This window comes from Corythoichthys intestinalis, chromosome 6, assembly GCF_030265065.1.
Source record: "Corythoichthys intestinalis isolate RoL2023-P3 chromosome 6, ASM3026506v1, whole genome shotgun sequence".
In the NCBI taxonomy this organism is placed as follows: domain Eukaryota; kingdom Metazoa; phylum Chordata; class Actinopteri; order Syngnathiformes; family Syngnathidae; genus Corythoichthys; species Corythoichthys intestinalis.
In genome coordinates this window covers 485,377-502,734 of record NC_080400.1, presented here as the reverse complement: position 1 = coordinate 502,734, position 17,358 = coordinate 485,377, and the positions used below count along the sequence as shown (strand labels likewise).

The 17,358-nt window shown below is 46.0% G+C and overlaps 1 protein-coding gene and 1 long non-coding RNA gene across 2 annotated transcripts in view; one reads left to right on the top strand and one right to left on the bottom strand.

The window, feature by feature from the left end:
- The window catches only part of LOC130917420 (uncharacterized), a 28,515-nt gene extending 19,692 nt beyond the window's left edge, over nucleotides 1–8,823 (top strand). The window contains exons 2-3 of the long non-coding RNA XR_009063461.1: nucleotides 7,202–8,004; nucleotides 8,378–8,823. This is a non-coding gene — a long non-coding RNA (uncharacterized LOC130917420). The remainder of the gene's footprint in view (nucleotides 1–7,201; nucleotides 8,005–8,377) is intronic.
- Nucleotides 1,557–17,358, bottom strand: part of col4a3 (collagen, type IV, alpha 3) — a 37,761-nt gene continuing 21,959 nt past the window's right edge. Inside the window, exons 22-52 of the mRNA XM_057838801.1 lie at nucleotides 15,145–15,237; nucleotides 14,980–15,075; nucleotides 14,540–14,610; nucleotides 14,202–14,390; nucleotides 13,868–14,036; nucleotides 13,716–13,808; nucleotides 13,525–13,629; nucleotides 13,364–13,458; nucleotides 13,129–13,279; nucleotides 12,943–13,056; nucleotides 12,720–12,887; nucleotides 12,404–12,493; nucleotides 12,202–12,336; nucleotides 11,678–11,776; nucleotides 11,438–11,527; nucleotides 8,909–9,048; nucleotides 8,546–8,672; nucleotides 8,396–8,476; nucleotides 8,227–8,328; nucleotides 7,945–7,992; nucleotides 7,695–7,880; nucleotides 7,466–7,596; nucleotides 7,314–7,386; nucleotides 7,178–7,249; nucleotides 6,607–6,732; nucleotides 6,435–6,533; nucleotides 6,069–6,281; nucleotides 5,813–5,990; nucleotides 5,625–5,739; nucleotides 5,223–5,395; nucleotides 1,557–5,161 (exon numbers count right to left, since the gene is read on the bottom strand). Coding sequence (XP_057694784.1) covers nucleotides 5,080–5,161; nucleotides 5,223–5,395; nucleotides 5,625–5,739; nucleotides 5,813–5,990; nucleotides 6,069–6,281; nucleotides 6,435–6,533; nucleotides 6,607–6,732; nucleotides 7,178–7,249; nucleotides 7,314–7,386; nucleotides 7,466–7,596; nucleotides 7,695–7,880; nucleotides 7,945–7,992; nucleotides 8,227–8,328; nucleotides 8,396–8,476; nucleotides 8,546–8,672; nucleotides 8,909–9,048; nucleotides 11,438–11,527; nucleotides 11,678–11,776; nucleotides 12,202–12,336; nucleotides 12,404–12,493; nucleotides 12,720–12,887; nucleotides 12,943–13,056; nucleotides 13,129–13,279; nucleotides 13,364–13,458; nucleotides 13,525–13,629; nucleotides 13,716–13,808; nucleotides 13,868–14,036; nucleotides 14,202–14,390; nucleotides 14,540–14,610; nucleotides 14,980–15,075; nucleotides 15,145–15,237 — 3,704 coding nt within the window. The 3' untranslated portion in view covers nucleotides 1,557–5,079. The remainder of the gene's footprint in view (nucleotides 5,162–5,222; nucleotides 5,396–5,624; nucleotides 5,740–5,812; nucleotides 5,991–6,068; nucleotides 6,282–6,434; nucleotides 6,534–6,606; nucleotides 6,733–7,177; nucleotides 7,250–7,313; nucleotides 7,387–7,465; nucleotides 7,597–7,694; nucleotides 7,881–7,944; nucleotides 7,993–8,226; nucleotides 8,329–8,395; nucleotides 8,477–8,545; nucleotides 8,673–8,908; nucleotides 9,049–11,437; nucleotides 11,528–11,677; nucleotides 11,777–12,201; nucleotides 12,337–12,403; nucleotides 12,494–12,719; nucleotides 12,888–12,942; nucleotides 13,057–13,128; nucleotides 13,280–13,363; nucleotides 13,459–13,524; nucleotides 13,630–13,715; nucleotides 13,809–13,867; nucleotides 14,037–14,201; nucleotides 14,391–14,539; nucleotides 14,611–14,979; nucleotides 15,076–15,144; nucleotides 15,238–17,358) is intronic.

Genomic DNA, 17,358 nt, shown 5'->3' with positions numbered 1-17,358 from the left:
AATATGACGGCAACTGTCAAACCTCCATGTTGAAAAAAGGAAAAACTGCCGGGCTGCCACACACCCACACATCTCTGAGAAAAAAATTAACGTCAGATTTACATACACAAATTTTAACAACAAAAGTGCTTGTGTAGCGTTATCCATTTCCACCGATATTTATTATTTATTCATTCCACAGATAGCACAGAGTGTGTGTCTGATGTGTGCAACCAACCACCCTTCCTGGCCGGGACTCCAATAGTATGTTTAATTGGCTGACATACTGACATGTGATCGGCATGGATAGTTCGCTCTGATTGGTTCAAATGCACATGTCTTCTGGGACAACAAGAAAGAAGAAAAGAACAAGCTTGTTAAATTAATGCGATAAAAAAGGGCATTGCAACGGAAAATTGATCAGATCTTTTAAGAGAAAGAAGAGGTGAAGAGACTTATTATTGTCTCTGATGGGGAGGTTTTGGACATCTTCCATGTTAACTGCCTGACCCCAGAAAAAATGAACAGAAAATTTGGATGTTTTCCAATTTGAAAGCTTTATCTGGTCCTCAAACCTAATCAAATACTTTGGACATTTTTTGAAATACAGTACAGGGCAAAAGTTTGGACACACCTCGTTCAATGCAACACAAATGAAGGTCCTAACCCTATTGAAAAGGCAACAAATTTGTTGCTCACATAACAACAAAACTGCTGGTTAGGGTTTAGGTTTAGGGATTAAACCCTAACCTCTGCTCAATGTTTCTTTGCTTATTAAATAAATCCACTCGTGTTCATAGTTTCATCACCTTTAGTGAGAATTTACAATGTAAATAGCCACTGAAAATAAAGAAAACGCACGAATAAGAAAGTGTCCAAACCTTTGACCTGTACTGTGTTCTCTAATTTGTATCATAAATGAAACATTGAGCATTCCATGCAGTTCTCGTGGTAAAAAAATATATGTATAAAGTCAGATTGAATTTTTTTTTACTGCAATGAGGTCCAGAAATGTTTGTCACAAATGTGGTACAGTTGGCAATATATTTAATGTGCACTTCTGGACTTTTTTGTTCATTTACCAATGTGAGGCTACTGATTGTTTAGTTACTGACCGTTTAGCCAGATTGCCGGAATCACGCCAGCCGAACCACCTGGACCCGCGCTGGCACAGCCCCAACGACCTGGGCCGGCGGAAGCCCGATCATCCGGCCAAAAGGCCAAACTCCGCGCGTTCACCTTAGTCTTAACCCCTTGCAGTGACTTCATTATGAAAGCTGGAAAAAGGCTTCGAAGCATACGATGACAATTTATTCAGTTCAACAGTGATCAAACGGCAAGGCAAAACAAACAGAGGAGTCAAGGTAATCATATCACAAGTCAACAAAAGGTTCTCGAGAAAAATGGCCACAATTATTTAAACCAGGGGTGCCCAAGTCCAGTCCTCGACAGCCCCATCCAGTTTGTTTTCCATGTCTCCCTCATCCAACACAGCTGAATCAAATAATCAGGATTGTTATCCGGCTCCTGCAGAGCTTGCTGATGAGCTAATCATTTGATTCAGGTGTGTTAAAGGGGGGAGACATGGAAAACAAGCTGGATAGGGGCTCTCGAGGACCGAACTTGGGCACCCCTGAGTTAAACATTCAGTCTTTTGAAGGCTCCCGCGGGGTGGGCTGTGTACAGGAAGAAGGGTGTTTTTAGGATTATTGTCTGTTTGTGGATTTGGCAGGAGGATTCAGGAGTTATTGTTGTCAGGGCAACGAGGGTTGGGGCTTTTGCCCCTTCAGCATCAGAGGGGCTCTTGGAGTTTGTCAGTCGTGTTATCATTTAGATATAGGGCGGTGTTCCTTGAGTTGGGACAGGGCGTCTCGCCATTTGTTCTGGACCGTCCGGGAGAACTGATTGCGAGAGTTGGTGGAGCAGACGTGGGCTTGTCAGCGTCAGTCTTGCTTAGTCAGTTGCATGACGCACATGTTGGGCTTCCGTGATAAGAAGGCATCATATATCTTTATGCCCTATATTCTGCTTGTTTTCCTTAAACTACGGTATAAGTGCTATTTCTTTTGTATTGGCTGTGTTAGAGTAATACAAACAGTCAAACAGTAAATACAGAGAAACGATACTAATCCCTGATTGATTATATTGCGTTAGAATAATGCAAACAGTTAGACAACGCATACGAGAAAAGGTACTCTCTTTAATTCTTTATTTCTATATAATATAAAAAGTCAATGTTTGCGTTATCTTCAAAATATATTCAATTTCACTGTGCCTAATGTAAGTCATGTGTACTTATTATTTTTGTTTATGTAAGTTCTTTTTTTTTTTTTTTTTTTTTTTTTGCACATCTTTGAAATTTTGAATAAACAATCAGTTTGTTATTGTAGCAATTTTACCTTTTAGCCAGAATGCCGGAATCCCGCCAACCAAACTGCGCTGGCGCAATTCAAACGACCCGGGCCGGCGGAAATCCAACAACTCGTCCAAAAGGCCAAACTCCACGCGCTTACCTTAGCTTTAACCCCTTGTACTGACTCCATTTTAAAAGCTGGAAAAAGGCACCAAAACACAAGTTGACAATTTATTCCAACTCGGTAGCAATCAGACAGCAATGCAAAACAGCAAATAGACCCAGACAAGGAGGAAAGCTGGCTCCAGGGTCGACAAAACCACAACAGTACAAAAACCCTAACCCTACCCCGAGAGTTGAGGATTATGCCACCCTCATTGCTGCGTGCGTGCCGAATGTTCTCTGTCGCGGGTTCCTCCGTTATCTAATGTTCCATGTGAGAGGAGAGGATGTCCTTGAATTGTTCTGGACTGTCCATTGTTGGTTACCAGAAGAGCTGATGGTGGGATTTGGTGGTCCAGACGTGGGCTTGTAGATATTTTGACTGGCACAGTCAGCGTCAGTCTTGCTCAGTCAGCTGCTTGACGCGCACGTTGGGCTTCCGTAGTCAGCAGGCATCCTTATCTGCCCGTTGTCTTGGTGCGGCAAATTCCAATCACTCCAACTCCGCTCATACTTCCGATATATTCTACTTGTTTTCTAAAACTATCATTTAAATGCTATTTATTTTACATTTGGTGTGTTGGAGTAATACAAACAGCAAATGTGGGAGAGGATACTATTACTATTCCCTTCATCATGTATGCCTTGTTACAGTAAGTGTAATTCAGTAGCCTAATGCATGTATAAAACCTGTTGTGTTTTACTTTGTGCTTTAGGTTTTCTTTGCATTTCTGTAGTTTTAGAAGGTTTTGACCCCCCAATGAAAAAAAAAAATCTGGCAACGTAGCAACCTTAATGTGAGGGAGTTCGTAGCCACTTTTACCTCTGGTTTTACCACACCGTACTATTTACTACGCCTGTTTACTTTTGCGCCGATGACGGCAGTGGCTCTAGCAGATTCAGACGTTGCAACAACAGTCACATGACTCCATGATAGCAATCGGAAGTCACATGACCACACGCAAGCTTGCCGTCGGAGGTGCTACGGTCGTTTTTCTCGGTAACCTTTTGTCGACTTGTGAGATGGTGACCTTGGAACGAGTCTGCCTCCTCGCTTGAGTCTGTTTCTGTTTCGCCTTGCCGTTTGGTCGCTGTCGACCCGAATAAATTGTCGACTTGTTTTTCGAAGCCTTTTTCCAGCTTTCAAAATGGAGTCAGTACACCTGGTTAAGACTAAGGTGAACGCACGGAGTTTGGCCTTTTGGCCGGGTTGTCGGAATTTCGCGGGCCCGGGTCATTGGATCTGCACCAGCGCGAGTCTGGCGGTTCGGCTGGCGTGATTCCGGCAATCTGGGTAAAAGGTCATATTCCTTCAATACTTGAATGCAAAGTCATCGCTATCGTGACTTTGCCGCCATTGATGGCATTGATGACATCCAATCCTTCACAGAAAAATGAGATTTGTCGAGACTATTTTGCTAGCGCGAGTGAAACTCTCCAAATTTTCCAAGCTTGATTTTAACATTTTATACGCTTGTTCTCTTGCACATGTTCGTCAAATGTTTGTGACACAAAGGAGGGAGACAAGTGGATTCGTTCCGTCCTTGCGGCTAAACGCAGAGGCACCGCTAAGTGACTAGCTCCATCTAGTGTTGAAACTGAGAAGTAGAACAGAGAGGAGTCTGTGCGCAAGCTTATTGTGCGGGTCATATTCAATTCCATTTTCATCATTTACCATTAAAAAGGGGCTCGTGGTCGCCAGTAGGGTTTGTTCTGCCTGACAGACAGGCAAGCAGGACATCCATACTGTACATACACAATCACAAGCTTTTATTTTGACATGGGTGCAGTAAAGGAGCCACATTTGTTCATTCGCCCAGTCCCGATCAAAATGGCACCGTCCATGAGTTTGCAAGGAAATGGCCCAAAAACAAATCAAAAACAACAGGAAGTGACACAAAAGGAAACAACCTGGAAATGCACCAAAATCAACAGGAAAGCGACCCATGAACAGGAAGTGGCCCGGAAATGCCAATAGGAATTGGTTCAAAATTTACAAGAAAGTGACTTGTATAAGTACCCTGAAATGACAAGGAAGTGACGCAAAATGATTTCATGGCCTTCAATTGACAACAATAGCTGTCCAATTGACTTGAACTGGGAGGACTGGTTGAGGATGCTCCTCTTTCAGTGCCATTGACGGCGCTAGACGTCCATCGGATGTCTAGCGACGTTAATGGCAACTAGCAACTTCACTTCACATCTCACCAAAAATAAAGGAGTCCGGCCCACGTCAGATCTAATGGCCGGCGAACCAAAATAAGTTTGACAGCCTTGGTCTAGAGAGACCATTTTTGGGGGGAATCTTTTGAAACATTTGACACGTTCCATGAAGTTGTCCGTTTTTTTTCCTGGCGTGGGAGCTGTGACTCACGTCCATCCACTAATTGCGGTCGACATTTTATAAGCCAGGCCTTCCTTTGCGTGATCCACAGAAATTTATGAGGTGAGGCCATTTTTTACCTGAGCCGCTCTACTCATAGCACAGCATCTTAACTCGCGGTAGTAGCGTTCTCATCCACTCGCGTCCGCGCGACCGCCCATTAGCGCCCCCCAGTGACCGACCGAACGGTCTCCGTCAGCGTTCACAGTCGTTTGGCGCAGACTCTACAACGGCTGATCAAATCGTCCGGAAAGTCGCCGCTTTCTGTCCGAGGCCGAGGTTTGCTGCAAAAGAAGACGGACCGTTAGAGGACGCCCGTTTTTGCGGCCGGGTCCCGGACCTCACCTGAACATCTGAAGCGGGTCCAGGGCAGCCAGCCAGTACGAATACGAGTCGGTGTAAAAGTTGCACGTTCCTCTGCCGTGACACTCGATGAAGGGAATCTTGCGGAAGTTCTCCAGACAGGATCCGGGCGACGAGAGGGGCTGACCCGAACCCTCCGCGCCCACTCCAGTTTCCTAAATGTGGAAAGGCGACTTACTCGCTGAGCTAAAATCATAACGAGACGAATGAGTTTTCATCTTTGAGAAACCGTTCAAAGTTTGTGTGGCGTGTGTGCGGCACGCCGAAAAAACGGACGGGAAAAAAACACATCCCTCGCGTGCCCCGCAATAAGATAAAAATGTCCTCTTATTTTGTTGACAAGATTCTCAAACAAGCAATATGCCACATTCGAATTGAACGCACCATGACGAAGGAGAATCCGGCCCACAGGGGATCCCAGCCGGAGGGGCACTCCGGAACTAAACGGGTCTGACTATGAACCGTCATCACGTTGGCGGGGGACTCGCACACCGTGCACCTGAAAGGTGCACGTAAACCACATCGTTGTCACGTTGCGCGTACGTCACATCGGCGTTACCGCGCATTCCTACCGGCTGATGTAATTCTTCAGGTTTGGGCCCGAAATGAAGGGAACGTTGCCGTGGCCCGACTGGTCGGTGGACAGCCAATAGGAGTAGTCGTTGCGTGCGGCGTAGCGGCAGGTGCTGTGCGTGTTACAGAAGAGGAAGGGCATGGTGGTAAACCGAGGAAGACAGCTACCCAGAGCTCCTGAAGACAAACGGAGAGATAAAGTCCCCATGACCTAGCGTTAAGGCACGTGGGCCGCAGGGCCGTCGGCGCACCTACCCAAGTCCTGCCCGTGAGCTCGGTTGTTGCCGTTGATGAAGAGCAGGGAAAAGCCGCTGTAGACCTTGACGGATCCCGCAGGGCATTCCGGTACCAGGACGCTCTGACTGTGTCGGGCGAACAGGAAGCCGTCTTTCTCGGGAGCGTCCGAGCACGACCCCGCTGGACCCTGTGCCCCCTTGGCGCCCCTGGGACCTCTTGGACCCGCGACACCTAAAGTACACAAACATTTCTTTCTTCTGCTCTGGTTTCAGCTTGTAATTATATAATTCACTGAGGCTTTGGTTTTGACGTCATTCTAGTCTGCGTCTCCATCTTCTTACAGATGGAGATCAGGCTCGCGACAAGACTTATCCCTTATCTTACCTTTCATTCCAGGGTCCCCTCTGTCTCCGGTGTCCCCTTTCAGTCCAGTGAAACCAGGAACTCCCGTTCGGCCGGGGCCCCCTCGCCCTCCTTTTGGACCTAAGAGCGACACGAGGAATGGCAAACTGCTTGATTGGGAGTTCCTGAAGGCAATTTTGCCCAAAGGAGTCACCTGGATCGCCGTTTCTCCCTCGAGTTCCCGGGGCCCCTGGTTGTCCGGGCAGTCCCTGATCTCCGGGCAAACCTTGGTCTCCTGCCAAAACCACCACCTCCCTGGACACGTCCTTCCCCCTCGGTCCTGTTAGCACAGTGTTTGAAAAAGCAGTCCAAAGTACAGTATATGTTGTTCCATGACCAGGCGTTGTAACTCAGTGGTACCTTGACTTACAAGTGCAATTTTTGACTTGTGGCTACTTGTGCTAAAATTGCTGGGTTAGTAAAGCCATTTGACTAAAATCCATACATTATGGCCTTTGCACCAATTTGGTGTCTTACAAGTTGATTGTAATCAGGTGCTGTTTGATTTAGCAGAAACCTCATTGGTTAAACGGTCTGTGCTCGATTGGTAGAAACAAAAATCAGGACCCACAGTGGCCCATGAGGACCGGTTTGGACACCCTTGGTCTCATTGGACCTACTGTTACTTCATCATATTAAGGCAATTGAACATTTTTTCAAGTAAACCCTACTAATCAGAATTTACAGTGTACGGGCAGAACAGAATGTGACCCAAGTGGTCTTACCTTGTCTCCCTGTTGGTCCCGCAGGTCCGCACAAGCCTTTGATGCCCATCCGACCGTCGTCACCCTTAATGCCTGAAAAAAATCACAAAAATTGAAGCCGGCAGAGAAAAAAAACCAGGAGGCGAGGTGGTCTTACCGACTGGTCCTGTAGCCCCAGTGTATCCCATTAGGCCTTTGGGACCCGGTGCTCCAGGCGCTCCATCTGCACCCTGGAAACATTTCCTTCAGTTCTTTCAAACAAAACTTTGGGTGAGACCGCATCTATGAGGTGACGGCGCAAGTGCTGACCGGGCTGCCTCGCGGGCCAGGATCACCGTGGCAACCTGGGCTTCCCGTGTTACCGGTTGCCCCTTTAGAGCCTTTCTCCCCTTTCAGACCAGGTCCCGGCGGTCCAGGAGGGCCTCGACAGCCCGGTTGACCTACGAGCAAAGTGGAAACTCACAATCCTACGGGAACAATCGGCTTTTCCGCCAAGTCGAGTCACATTGATGAATATAGCCCTTAATAATAAGTCAACCTCTTGGTCCCTGCTGTCCTCGCAGTCCTTTTGCTCCTTTTTCTCCTGCAATGCAAGGTCCCTGGCTGCCACGAAGACCAGCGGGTCCAGGTGACCCAGGTGGACCAGGACAACCCGGATTTCCTTGAGGGCCAGGAGGCCCCGGATGACCGCAAGTACCAGGAGGTCCTCTTTCTCCGACGCAGCCTGAGAACAAGCGTTAAGATTTTTTTTCTCTTCCAAACAAATAACAAAGATGTTCCAAACTCACCCGGTGAACCCTTTTTCCCGTCAGGTCCCCTCGCGCCAGTTCCAGGTTCTGGAGAAAGAGGTAAGATTGTGACAAATGGGTCTGAAACGCAAATAATAGGGGTGGCTGGGGTCCGCAAGAGATTGAATCTGGGCCTCTTCATACGGAAATATTTTCCTTCCACTCGGTGTGAGTCCAAAATTGTGTTACAACCGAGTAGAGTAGCCAACATTGCTAAATCTCTTGATGACACAAGTCCCGAGACCCCTTTTCTGAGAGCAAAATTAACCCCAGTGCGTTCACCTCCCATGGCTCCTTTCTCTCCAGGAGGTCCCGGTATGCCATCTTGTCCCTGGTTTCCTCTGGGGCCAGATGGACCCGGATCTCCAGGGGTCCCCTTGTTACCTGATTCGGACACACATTAATCACATTTTCAAAATGTTGACAATTATAGAAAAACCCGCTCAGGCACCTGTAAGACCGCTCGGTCCTGGAGGTCCACTGACCCCAGGAGGTCCATCACAAGCTTTTTCACCAGGAGAACCAGGAAGACCTGAGACAAAGAGCAAACGTTCACCATGATCTGGTTATATGAAATCCAACATTGAATCAAGACTAAGACCTCTGCAACCAGGCAGTCCGGCATTTCCTTTAGGGCCACCGAGACCACGAGCGCCCGGAGGACCAAAGTCTCCTCTGTCTCCTGGCATTCCTTTGGTACCAGCGGGACCTGCGCAAGCTGGCTGTCCCTGGAAGAAGTGATTGATAAGACCGACTGGAGACTTTGTGCCAGAAGCGATAGCGTGGCGATCTTCTGCTTATTGACATACAAAACAGAACTTGATAAAAGATAGTCTTTTGCATTGATCTGAACTGGTCATTTGACGTCGGAGAATTAAAATAATGACAAAAAAATATGCTTTTCATGTGGAAGTCACTTCATTCCAAGAAAACCATTTCCCATCACAAAAAAAATGTCAGAAACCTTTTCTCCAGGATATCCTTTAGGTCCAGGTCCAGGTAGACTAGGTTCCCCTTTTGCGCCTTTCAGTCCTTCCGCCCCATCATTTCCATTAAAACCAGATTCTCCACAGGGCCCCGCGGAGCCTTTTTCGCCTTTGCGACCTGGAAAAAAGATGCAGCCAGTTTTCACCCAAGAGTCCAGAAGAGTCACTGTGCATTATATCAACAGGACTTTTGAGTTTTTTACGGACTTGTTTGGTTAATATCCCGGGAACCTGGATATATTTAGGACAGTAGTTACAGTAGGTCCCGCTTTGACGAAACAATTGTGCATGTGTATTTTTGACAAAGGTTTGGAACATTTTCCTCCAAAAAGGGTATTGCGAGCTTCCGATTGTACCGCCTTTTGGTGTAATACTTTGAAATTTAGTATTTCCAATTGGAATGAAACCCATCCACAATCATTGGACACCTGTCCCATTCGTCAGGACTAATTTTCACCAGGATTCTGCAGAACTGAACTTGCAAACGGTTTCAATAAAGGGACAGGTCGAAAGGGTGTTGGGATACTTCTTATCGAAGAATGTGACGGGGGAAAAAAGAAATAACAATAACTGAAAAAGCTTTGTCAACCATGTGATAAGTTCCGCTGCATTAGTTTGATGAATGTCAAAAACTACTGATTGTGTTGTAGTAAAAACTACAAAAGGAGGGAATATCAGAGTTTCGTGCTGGACTGGTGCAGGTGCTGACCTCAACTTAAAGGGTATTATAATACTAAGGGGCTGTGAGATATCAATAGAACCGTTATTTGGCAAGATAACAAATATTAATAAAGTTAACAAAAAATAAATCACATTCATGAGCAATTACCGAAAATAGATAGCAAATTACCAACATTTCCGAAAGTATTCCGGAAACAGCCGAATGGGGCGGAGACGTCACAACAAGGAAACAAAAGGTCGAGACAGGTGCCATCGTTGTTTATCGACGAGAGAGTTGCGTTTGTGTTTTATCAAAAAATCGCTAAAATGGTTCAAACCTGTCATGCTATGTGGTGTACAAATAGCCATTTGTCGCAATGTAGTACCCATGAGTTCCCGAACGCGAGAAAAAGAGCTGGACTACGCAGACAATGAGTAAAGTTCGTCCGTGCCACGAGAGCTAATTTTGCAGACCCGGCCTCCGGCACGGTTTTGTGTGGTGCGCATTTTACTCCTGAAAGCTATTCGAACTATGGACAAATGAAATCAGGTTTTACTAAGAAATTACCGATGAAAGCAAATGCGGTGCCCACCATACACGCGCAGCCACCTAAATGTCCCGAGATATCAAGAAAGAGGACAATGACTGGCTCTGATGAGACCACCTCAGGCTAACCAAAGGAGCAGAGCAGCCATGCTCGAAATGGCCAGAGTGAGTACTCTTTTATAATAAAAAACATATCACGCATTGGATATAGGACTGGAAATGATCGCTCGTAAAATATATAGAACAAATCCTCTAATCCCGTTCATATTTGTGTCCGTTGGCAGAGCGAAAACCTATGATAGCACCATAAATGATAATTATTCTATTCATTATTTTGCAGTCAGGGTGTATCAGCTTCACAAAAAGAAATGCAAAACAAACCTTTTGGTGTTTCCCACACGATCTCTTGCCGGTGTTTCATCAGTGTGATTGCTCCCCTCAGTGATCCTTTCATTAGGCTGCATTGGCTTTCGTTTGGGCTCAAATTGATAACCCAAAACACCAAAGAAAGGATCATAACTCTCCTCGTTACCATTAGAAGAACGTTCGTTACGTCGGATTCGTCGCTGTCTCTAGAAACAAAATTGTCCGCCATTCAGTACTAAGCACTGAGCCGGTTGTTTCCTTGTAGTGACGTCACGCACACAAAATGCTAGATTGCGGGTCCTTTTAGCTTCACACTCGAGCCAAATTTCTATCATTTTCTTGGTTTTGCGATGTGTGTAATTACACGAAGTGGCATGATATGAATCCAAAAGGCATGCGTTAATGGATAAATGATGGAATATTAGCATTTCCCCAGGTTTTGTAATACCCTTTAATAATAACCTACGTCACCAGAAATAATAAAAGCCCTGATCATTACACAGCTGTCGGGAAAGAACTTGTGTGTTACTCACTTGGGCATTCAGTTAATTGACCTGCCACTGTTATGATTTCGAATTTAGGTGAAGGCCTCTTGTGATAAGCAAGTCCATGTGTCCAATGATATTTGGGCAACCTTTGATATTACCAAGTAAAGGGAGGCATCATAACCAAGACTTCAGTAAAGTTCTGCAGCCTTCTCAATCCATCCACAGACGTGTCTGAGTGCTTTGTGAATTCAACCACATTGGCTAACGAACATTTTAATTTGGAAGGGTGCACCCAGTTCCAATTTATTGAATTTATTATTGACCTATTTGAAACTGTCAATCATGAATATTTCTCGATTTGCACACTCCACTGAGCTCACACAGACAAATTTACTGGTCCTAAACTCCTTCAGAAGTGTTAGAACAAAAATTCTCTTAGGACTGACCGGGTAGTCCCATGTCACCCAAGTTGCCAGGGGGACCGCAGGAACCGGGAGGACCCATTTCTCCATCTCTACCTGGTTCTCCAGGAGGTCCTGAGGAAAAATAACAGTCATTTCTCCCGCAAACGATTGAGTGTGGTCATCTTGCTTCACTGATTGTCAGTCGCGGTTGGACTTGAAGTCTTCACAAACAAACAGGCGTGGGGCAAACAAAGAAAAAACTGAACATTCTGTCAAAAATACCTTGGTGTCCGGCTATTCCTGGTCTGCCGTCGGTGCCGTCAAGACCCGGAGGCCCCGTGGCACCTTGATTGCCCTTAGCGCCAGTTGGACCTACAAGTCCTAAAGACGAAGAGACAGGCGAGAATTTGGGTGACCTGCAGCTAGACGGAATGATCGCAGATTATATGACTATCAGTCATCATCATAAGGTCAGTGCTGAGTGATTATCACACATTAAATGTAACTCATAGCGTGTAGCATTGACATTAGCATGTAGCGTGGCGAGCGTCGTCTTAAACTCTTGGACAACTTTTTTTACATACAGTTGGCGGCATCCGGGTGTAACAATGTAATATTTTTCCTGCTGAGTGTGTATTATTATCACCAAGTTGGCGTTGTCCTTGTAGACACTGCAATATGTGCTCGTCTGTCAATGTTCATACGAAATTGTTGGAAACCTTTATTTATTTTTGGACTGAAACTTTTGAAATGTGCAGATGAAAACATTTAGAGTCACTGTTGACTAAAACTAAACGACAGACTACCAGGCTCTCCTGGACCTCCGGGATCTCCAATCATCTGCACAGTGGTCTGCATTCCTTTAGGTCCCGTTTCTCCTCGGTCTCCCTGAGGTCCAGGTGGCCCCTGTGAACCCGTGGCACCATTGACACCTTCTTGGCCTGTAAGAGCCAGTAGCTGTCAGCCATTCAGAGGCGGACAAATTCATTTGTCGTGACGGCATTTCACCATTTGGCCCGGGGCTTCCGGGCTCTCCTGGTGTCCCTAGGCTCCCTGGAATCCCTCGGGGCCCTGGTAGACCAGAGTACCCACTGATACCTAACACACGTACACAAATCTTAAAGAGTGGAGTGAAAGTTCCATCTTATTTTAGTGAGTTCCTGTGCCTTCAGTTTTCAGGAAAGCCATTTCTATTATGTCTGGTCGAAATAATTTGCATGTAATTAAGTGACACATCATTCCATGCAAAAATCTTTGCCTTCCACTATTGGGTGGCAGACGGGGAGGAAAGACCAGGTGGCAAGACTGACATACTCCTCCATACCTGGATTTCCTGGCTGTCCAGGGGTCCCAGCCTGTCCCTTCAAACCAATGCTTCCCGGTGGACCTGGAGTTCCATCAAAACCAGGGACCCCCGACAGTCCTTGTGGCCCAAGAGCTCCCATTCCGGGTTGACCAGGATCACCTTTCTCTCCCTTCAGACCCCGTCCACCTGTAGAACAACATGTATCACGTTGAAGAGTTGGCACAAAACAAATACTCTTTACCTGTGAAGCCAATGACACCCATGGGCCCCGGCTGGCCCACGGGTCCAGGCGCGCCTAAAAAGCAAGGTCCAAAGGGACCAGGTGGTCCGGGAAGCCCATCCAGACCCCGGGAACCTAAAACACATCGATAGAATAAGATTGGAAGAATTTGGGAAAAAGAAACTGCGCATTACAGCTTCAATCTACCTTTGGGACCTGGTGCTCCATCTTGTCCTTTGGATCCTGGAAGTCCAACAGCTCCTTGTGACCCTTGCGACCCTGGCAATCCCACTGAGCCTTCCTCTCCTTGCGGCCCCAATTGGCCCTGCTGGCCCGGAAAACCAAAGCCAGCGTTGCCCTGTTACGAGAAGATTCGCAGATGAGGAGCTGAGTCATCGGGAGGGAAGGGGAGGGGTTCTTCCACAAAGTGCCTTCACGTCACCTTGGGCCCGGGTCTTCCCGGAGGTCCCGACGGTCCGGAACGCCCCTTACTTCCATAACTTGGCACACCTGGGGCTCCTGCTAGGCCTTTGAATCCTGAGACAGACACAAAAGGGTGACTCTTCAGTCAAATCAGGAAAAGGCACATTTTTAAATGTTCACCTTTGACTCCTGGAAAGCCTGGAGGGCCCTGTACAGTGAATCCTTTTTGTCCCCTTTCTCCCCTCCGCCCCGCCAACCCTAGATTTCCAGGAGGACCCATCACTCCTGAGTTCAACAGAAAGATAAGATTGTGTTCTCAATTTGAAGAAGAGGTCCAGATCCATTTTGATGAGATCCAATGCTATCCTCACCTTCCGATCCAGGATTCCCATAAGAACCTTTTGCTCCTTTCTGGCCGGGATCTCCCAGACTGGTTCTGATTTCACCAGGAGAACCTTTTTCTCCTAAGAATCATTGCTTAGATTCAGCCTTTGATTCTCAACTCACAGCGGGCTAGCCTTACCCGGTTCACCGGGCTGCCCAGGCTGGCCCAAAACTCCCACATTCCCCGGTGGACCCGGTCGTCCAGGAGGCCCGATTCCAGGTGGCCCCGGTGGTCCCATTTGTCCAGATGGTCCTCTGAAACCAGTAATTCCAATAGGACCCCTTTCACCTTTTGATCCTTGAGGTCCCTGCAAATAAAAAAACATCTTGCACGTACAGCGACTCATGGCTTCGCCAATTGGCAGTTTTATTTAATATAAAAATAAATCATACCACCAGAAAGAGAGGCAGCTGAGGCATCCTACAACTCCAATGGTTTACAGTTTAATGGACAAACTTAATAAGACACTCACAGGGTTTCCCTTTAGTCCAGGACTGCCTTTGGGTCCTGGGATTCCAGGAAGTCCTTCTTCACCTTCACGACCCGGAGCCCCAAAGTTTCCTGTGTCCCCGACTTCCCCCTTCTGCCCAATCCTCCTCATGATGCCCGGGTCCCCCGTTAGACCGGGACGTCCCGGCAGTCCCGGGACGCCAAAGAGGCCCTGCAGAGCCAACAGACATGCAAACCTTTTGCTGACTGCATTCATGCCTGCCACTGTGATTCTGGCTCTCCGAACGTCCGACACCCATTCGAAAGGACCCCGCTCAACCTCAGGATGAGGTTTCGTTAGCGGCAGCCGTTGCGGCTCACCTGTGGACCAGGTGATCCAGCAAAACCTTCTGGTCCTCTTTCACCTTTGGACCCTGGAGCGCCAGATTCACCTGGAGCAGCAGAGAACACAACAGAGAATAGCTTATTGAAAGATATTTGAATTTTGGCATTTTGGGGAAGCGTAGCATTTTCAGTGTATCCACTGGATGGCGCCCTATGCAACCGCCTCTGCCCTGCCGCCAACCATACTGAGCAACAATAGCAGATGGTCTGCCCCTTCCCTGGGAACGCATCCACTCAGGCTTTACTTATATATGAGATAGCCTTGTGGATGAGAGCTGAGATGTCTTCACCCAACAATAACAGACCATCAGTGAGTGGTAGCATTGATGACGATAAAGGATTCAAGTCCTAGCAACTCCGACGTCAATGTCCAACTGTCCCGTGTGATTATGTTGTAGCATTTTTTGTGTTTTTACCTTTGAGCCCATCTGAGCCTGGTTCCCCTGGTTCACCTGGCGGTCCGGGGGGCCCCGCAACAACAGGACAGACGACACACACGTCCCCCTTATCACCTGACGATCAAACGAGCGACGCCAATTATCGACGACGTATTTTCGAGAAGTTTCTTTCGAGCTCCTGACCTTCAGACCCTTCCTGTCCCCTGGTCCCGGGCGGTCCGATGAGGCCTTTCCGACCTCTCTCACCTGGTGCCCCGACACCGCCTTGCCGGAAGTCTGAATGAGTGAGTCGGCACGTTAGCATCTTAACTTGGAAAGAATACGATTACCTTGACTTAGTTTTATTGGGTTAATGGTCCAAGCTCAATTTATTTGTCGGTCAAATGTTTTACATGTAAATGGCCTAATTTGTCCCAAGCTATACTAAAACACCACATTAAATTTCAGGCATAAAAATTTCTCACCTTTCGGCGAAATTCGCCGTTTTGAAGTCAAAAAGGGCGACCTACGTGAATTGCGTAGATCCGGGGAGAAATTCTTTTTGGGAGGGAAGTGGGGGGGTCGGGAGATTTTATTTAATTATTATTATTATTATCATCATGTGATTAACTTAGTATGGAAACTGAGCAAATTAGAAATCGGTCCTTTAAAACAGTGACACTTGGACAGTCAGCAAATCCTTCCAGATGCTTCGCTGACGAGAACCAATCATCGGCCCAAACTGCGTTCCATTAATCCAATCGCGCGCACTCTTTACGTGTACAGGGACTGCTAGTAGAGCCTTTGGTTGCATTGCAAAGCTGCGAAAACAAAAAGCAGGCCTTATCCACACCGGGGCAGACCAGAGTGCAGCATACACACTTGCTTGTATTTGCCAGCAGTTTGAATTTGGTGAGTAAGGGTTTCAATCGTTTTCATATTTTGCGATATAATAAAGTTACTGCTATTCGTTGCAGCTTGCGTTGAACACTGCTAGAGCTAGGCAAATCTCCCATGAAAAAATAGCTCCCGTTAAATTGGCGTCAAGCTTGTGTATTTAGCGGTAATATAAACGAAGAAACGCACTGTTCAGCCAAATTTAGCGGCCTGCTCTCGGATGGAGTGGGGCGCCTCGCATCGCTCCCGTCGTCCGCCTGAGACGCGTTATTTTCGGCTTGGACTTGAGATGACGGCCGGTGTCGGCACAACACCGGCCCGACGAGTGGCGGGAATGATTCTTGCTTCTTAAAGCTTTTCAGAAATACAAGGATCCGTCGTTTTTCGCGGTGAATGGGGACCAGAACCCGCTGCAATAAGTGAAAACCGCGAAGTAGCGCCCCCCACACACACACAACTTTTTGCGCGTGTTCAATGCATTTATTCAGATTTTACATTGGGAAAAGATACATATATAAGATGTTTTTTCACTTTTTCCCCCCAAAGTATCATTTATAAATGCTTTTTAAGCACTTCGAAATGTAAGAATTACATGTTTTAAACATGTTACTGCCCCACCGAATTATTTTTAAACAACAATAAAGTAGTAAGAAAATGGTTGGCTTTATTAAATGCTTCATAGTGAGTCTACTCAAACCCTCTGAGGCTGCTCACTTTGTTAAACGATGATGGAAACGTGTAAACTTTTTCTATGATAGAATTTTTTTTAAGTGACTTTTTTTTGGTTGTTTTTTTTTTTTTGTTTGAAGCAACTTATTTTTTGTTTGAATAATAATAAAGACACAAATGTCCTAGCCAAAATGTGGCCCAAACGCAAAACATTACTTCAGTGTGAAAAGATGATTCAATCAAGAAAAAAATTTCAAATGCTTTTTTCTGTCTCAAATTAATTTTTTTCAATCAAAAACAATTTTTTTTTTTTTTTTAAATTGAAGTGACTTTTTTGGGATTAAAAATATTTATTTTGATTGAAGCAACTTTGTTTTTGATTGAAGCAACTTTTTTTTGGATTGAATAATAAAGACACAAATCCACCTCCATAGTTATTGAGAGAGAAAGGAATTAAGAAAGCTTTAAAAATAAAAGCCACCAGGGAGTCTGATTTTTTTTTTTTTTTTAATAAGATTTATATTTCATTATATAGATATGTCTTGTAAGGAAAGGAGATTGAGGGATAAAAAAAGAGTTGAATCTGATAAAGGCAGTGGATACCTCATCAGCTGGGTGAATAGCACACTTGGTAAGAATACGTTTGCAAGGATAGTCGGGTGTAAAATACAATTATAAACACAATTACGATGTTATTTTTCTACAGGATTTTATGCCGTTGCTTTATTATTAGGTGCTAGAGTTGTTAAGTATGGATAATAATGAAATAATACTTTTGAGAAAACTGAGCTGTTGGTGGTTCAGTGACCATCTGATGTGGTTTGTTCTCAGATGAACAAGTTGAGGAAGGAA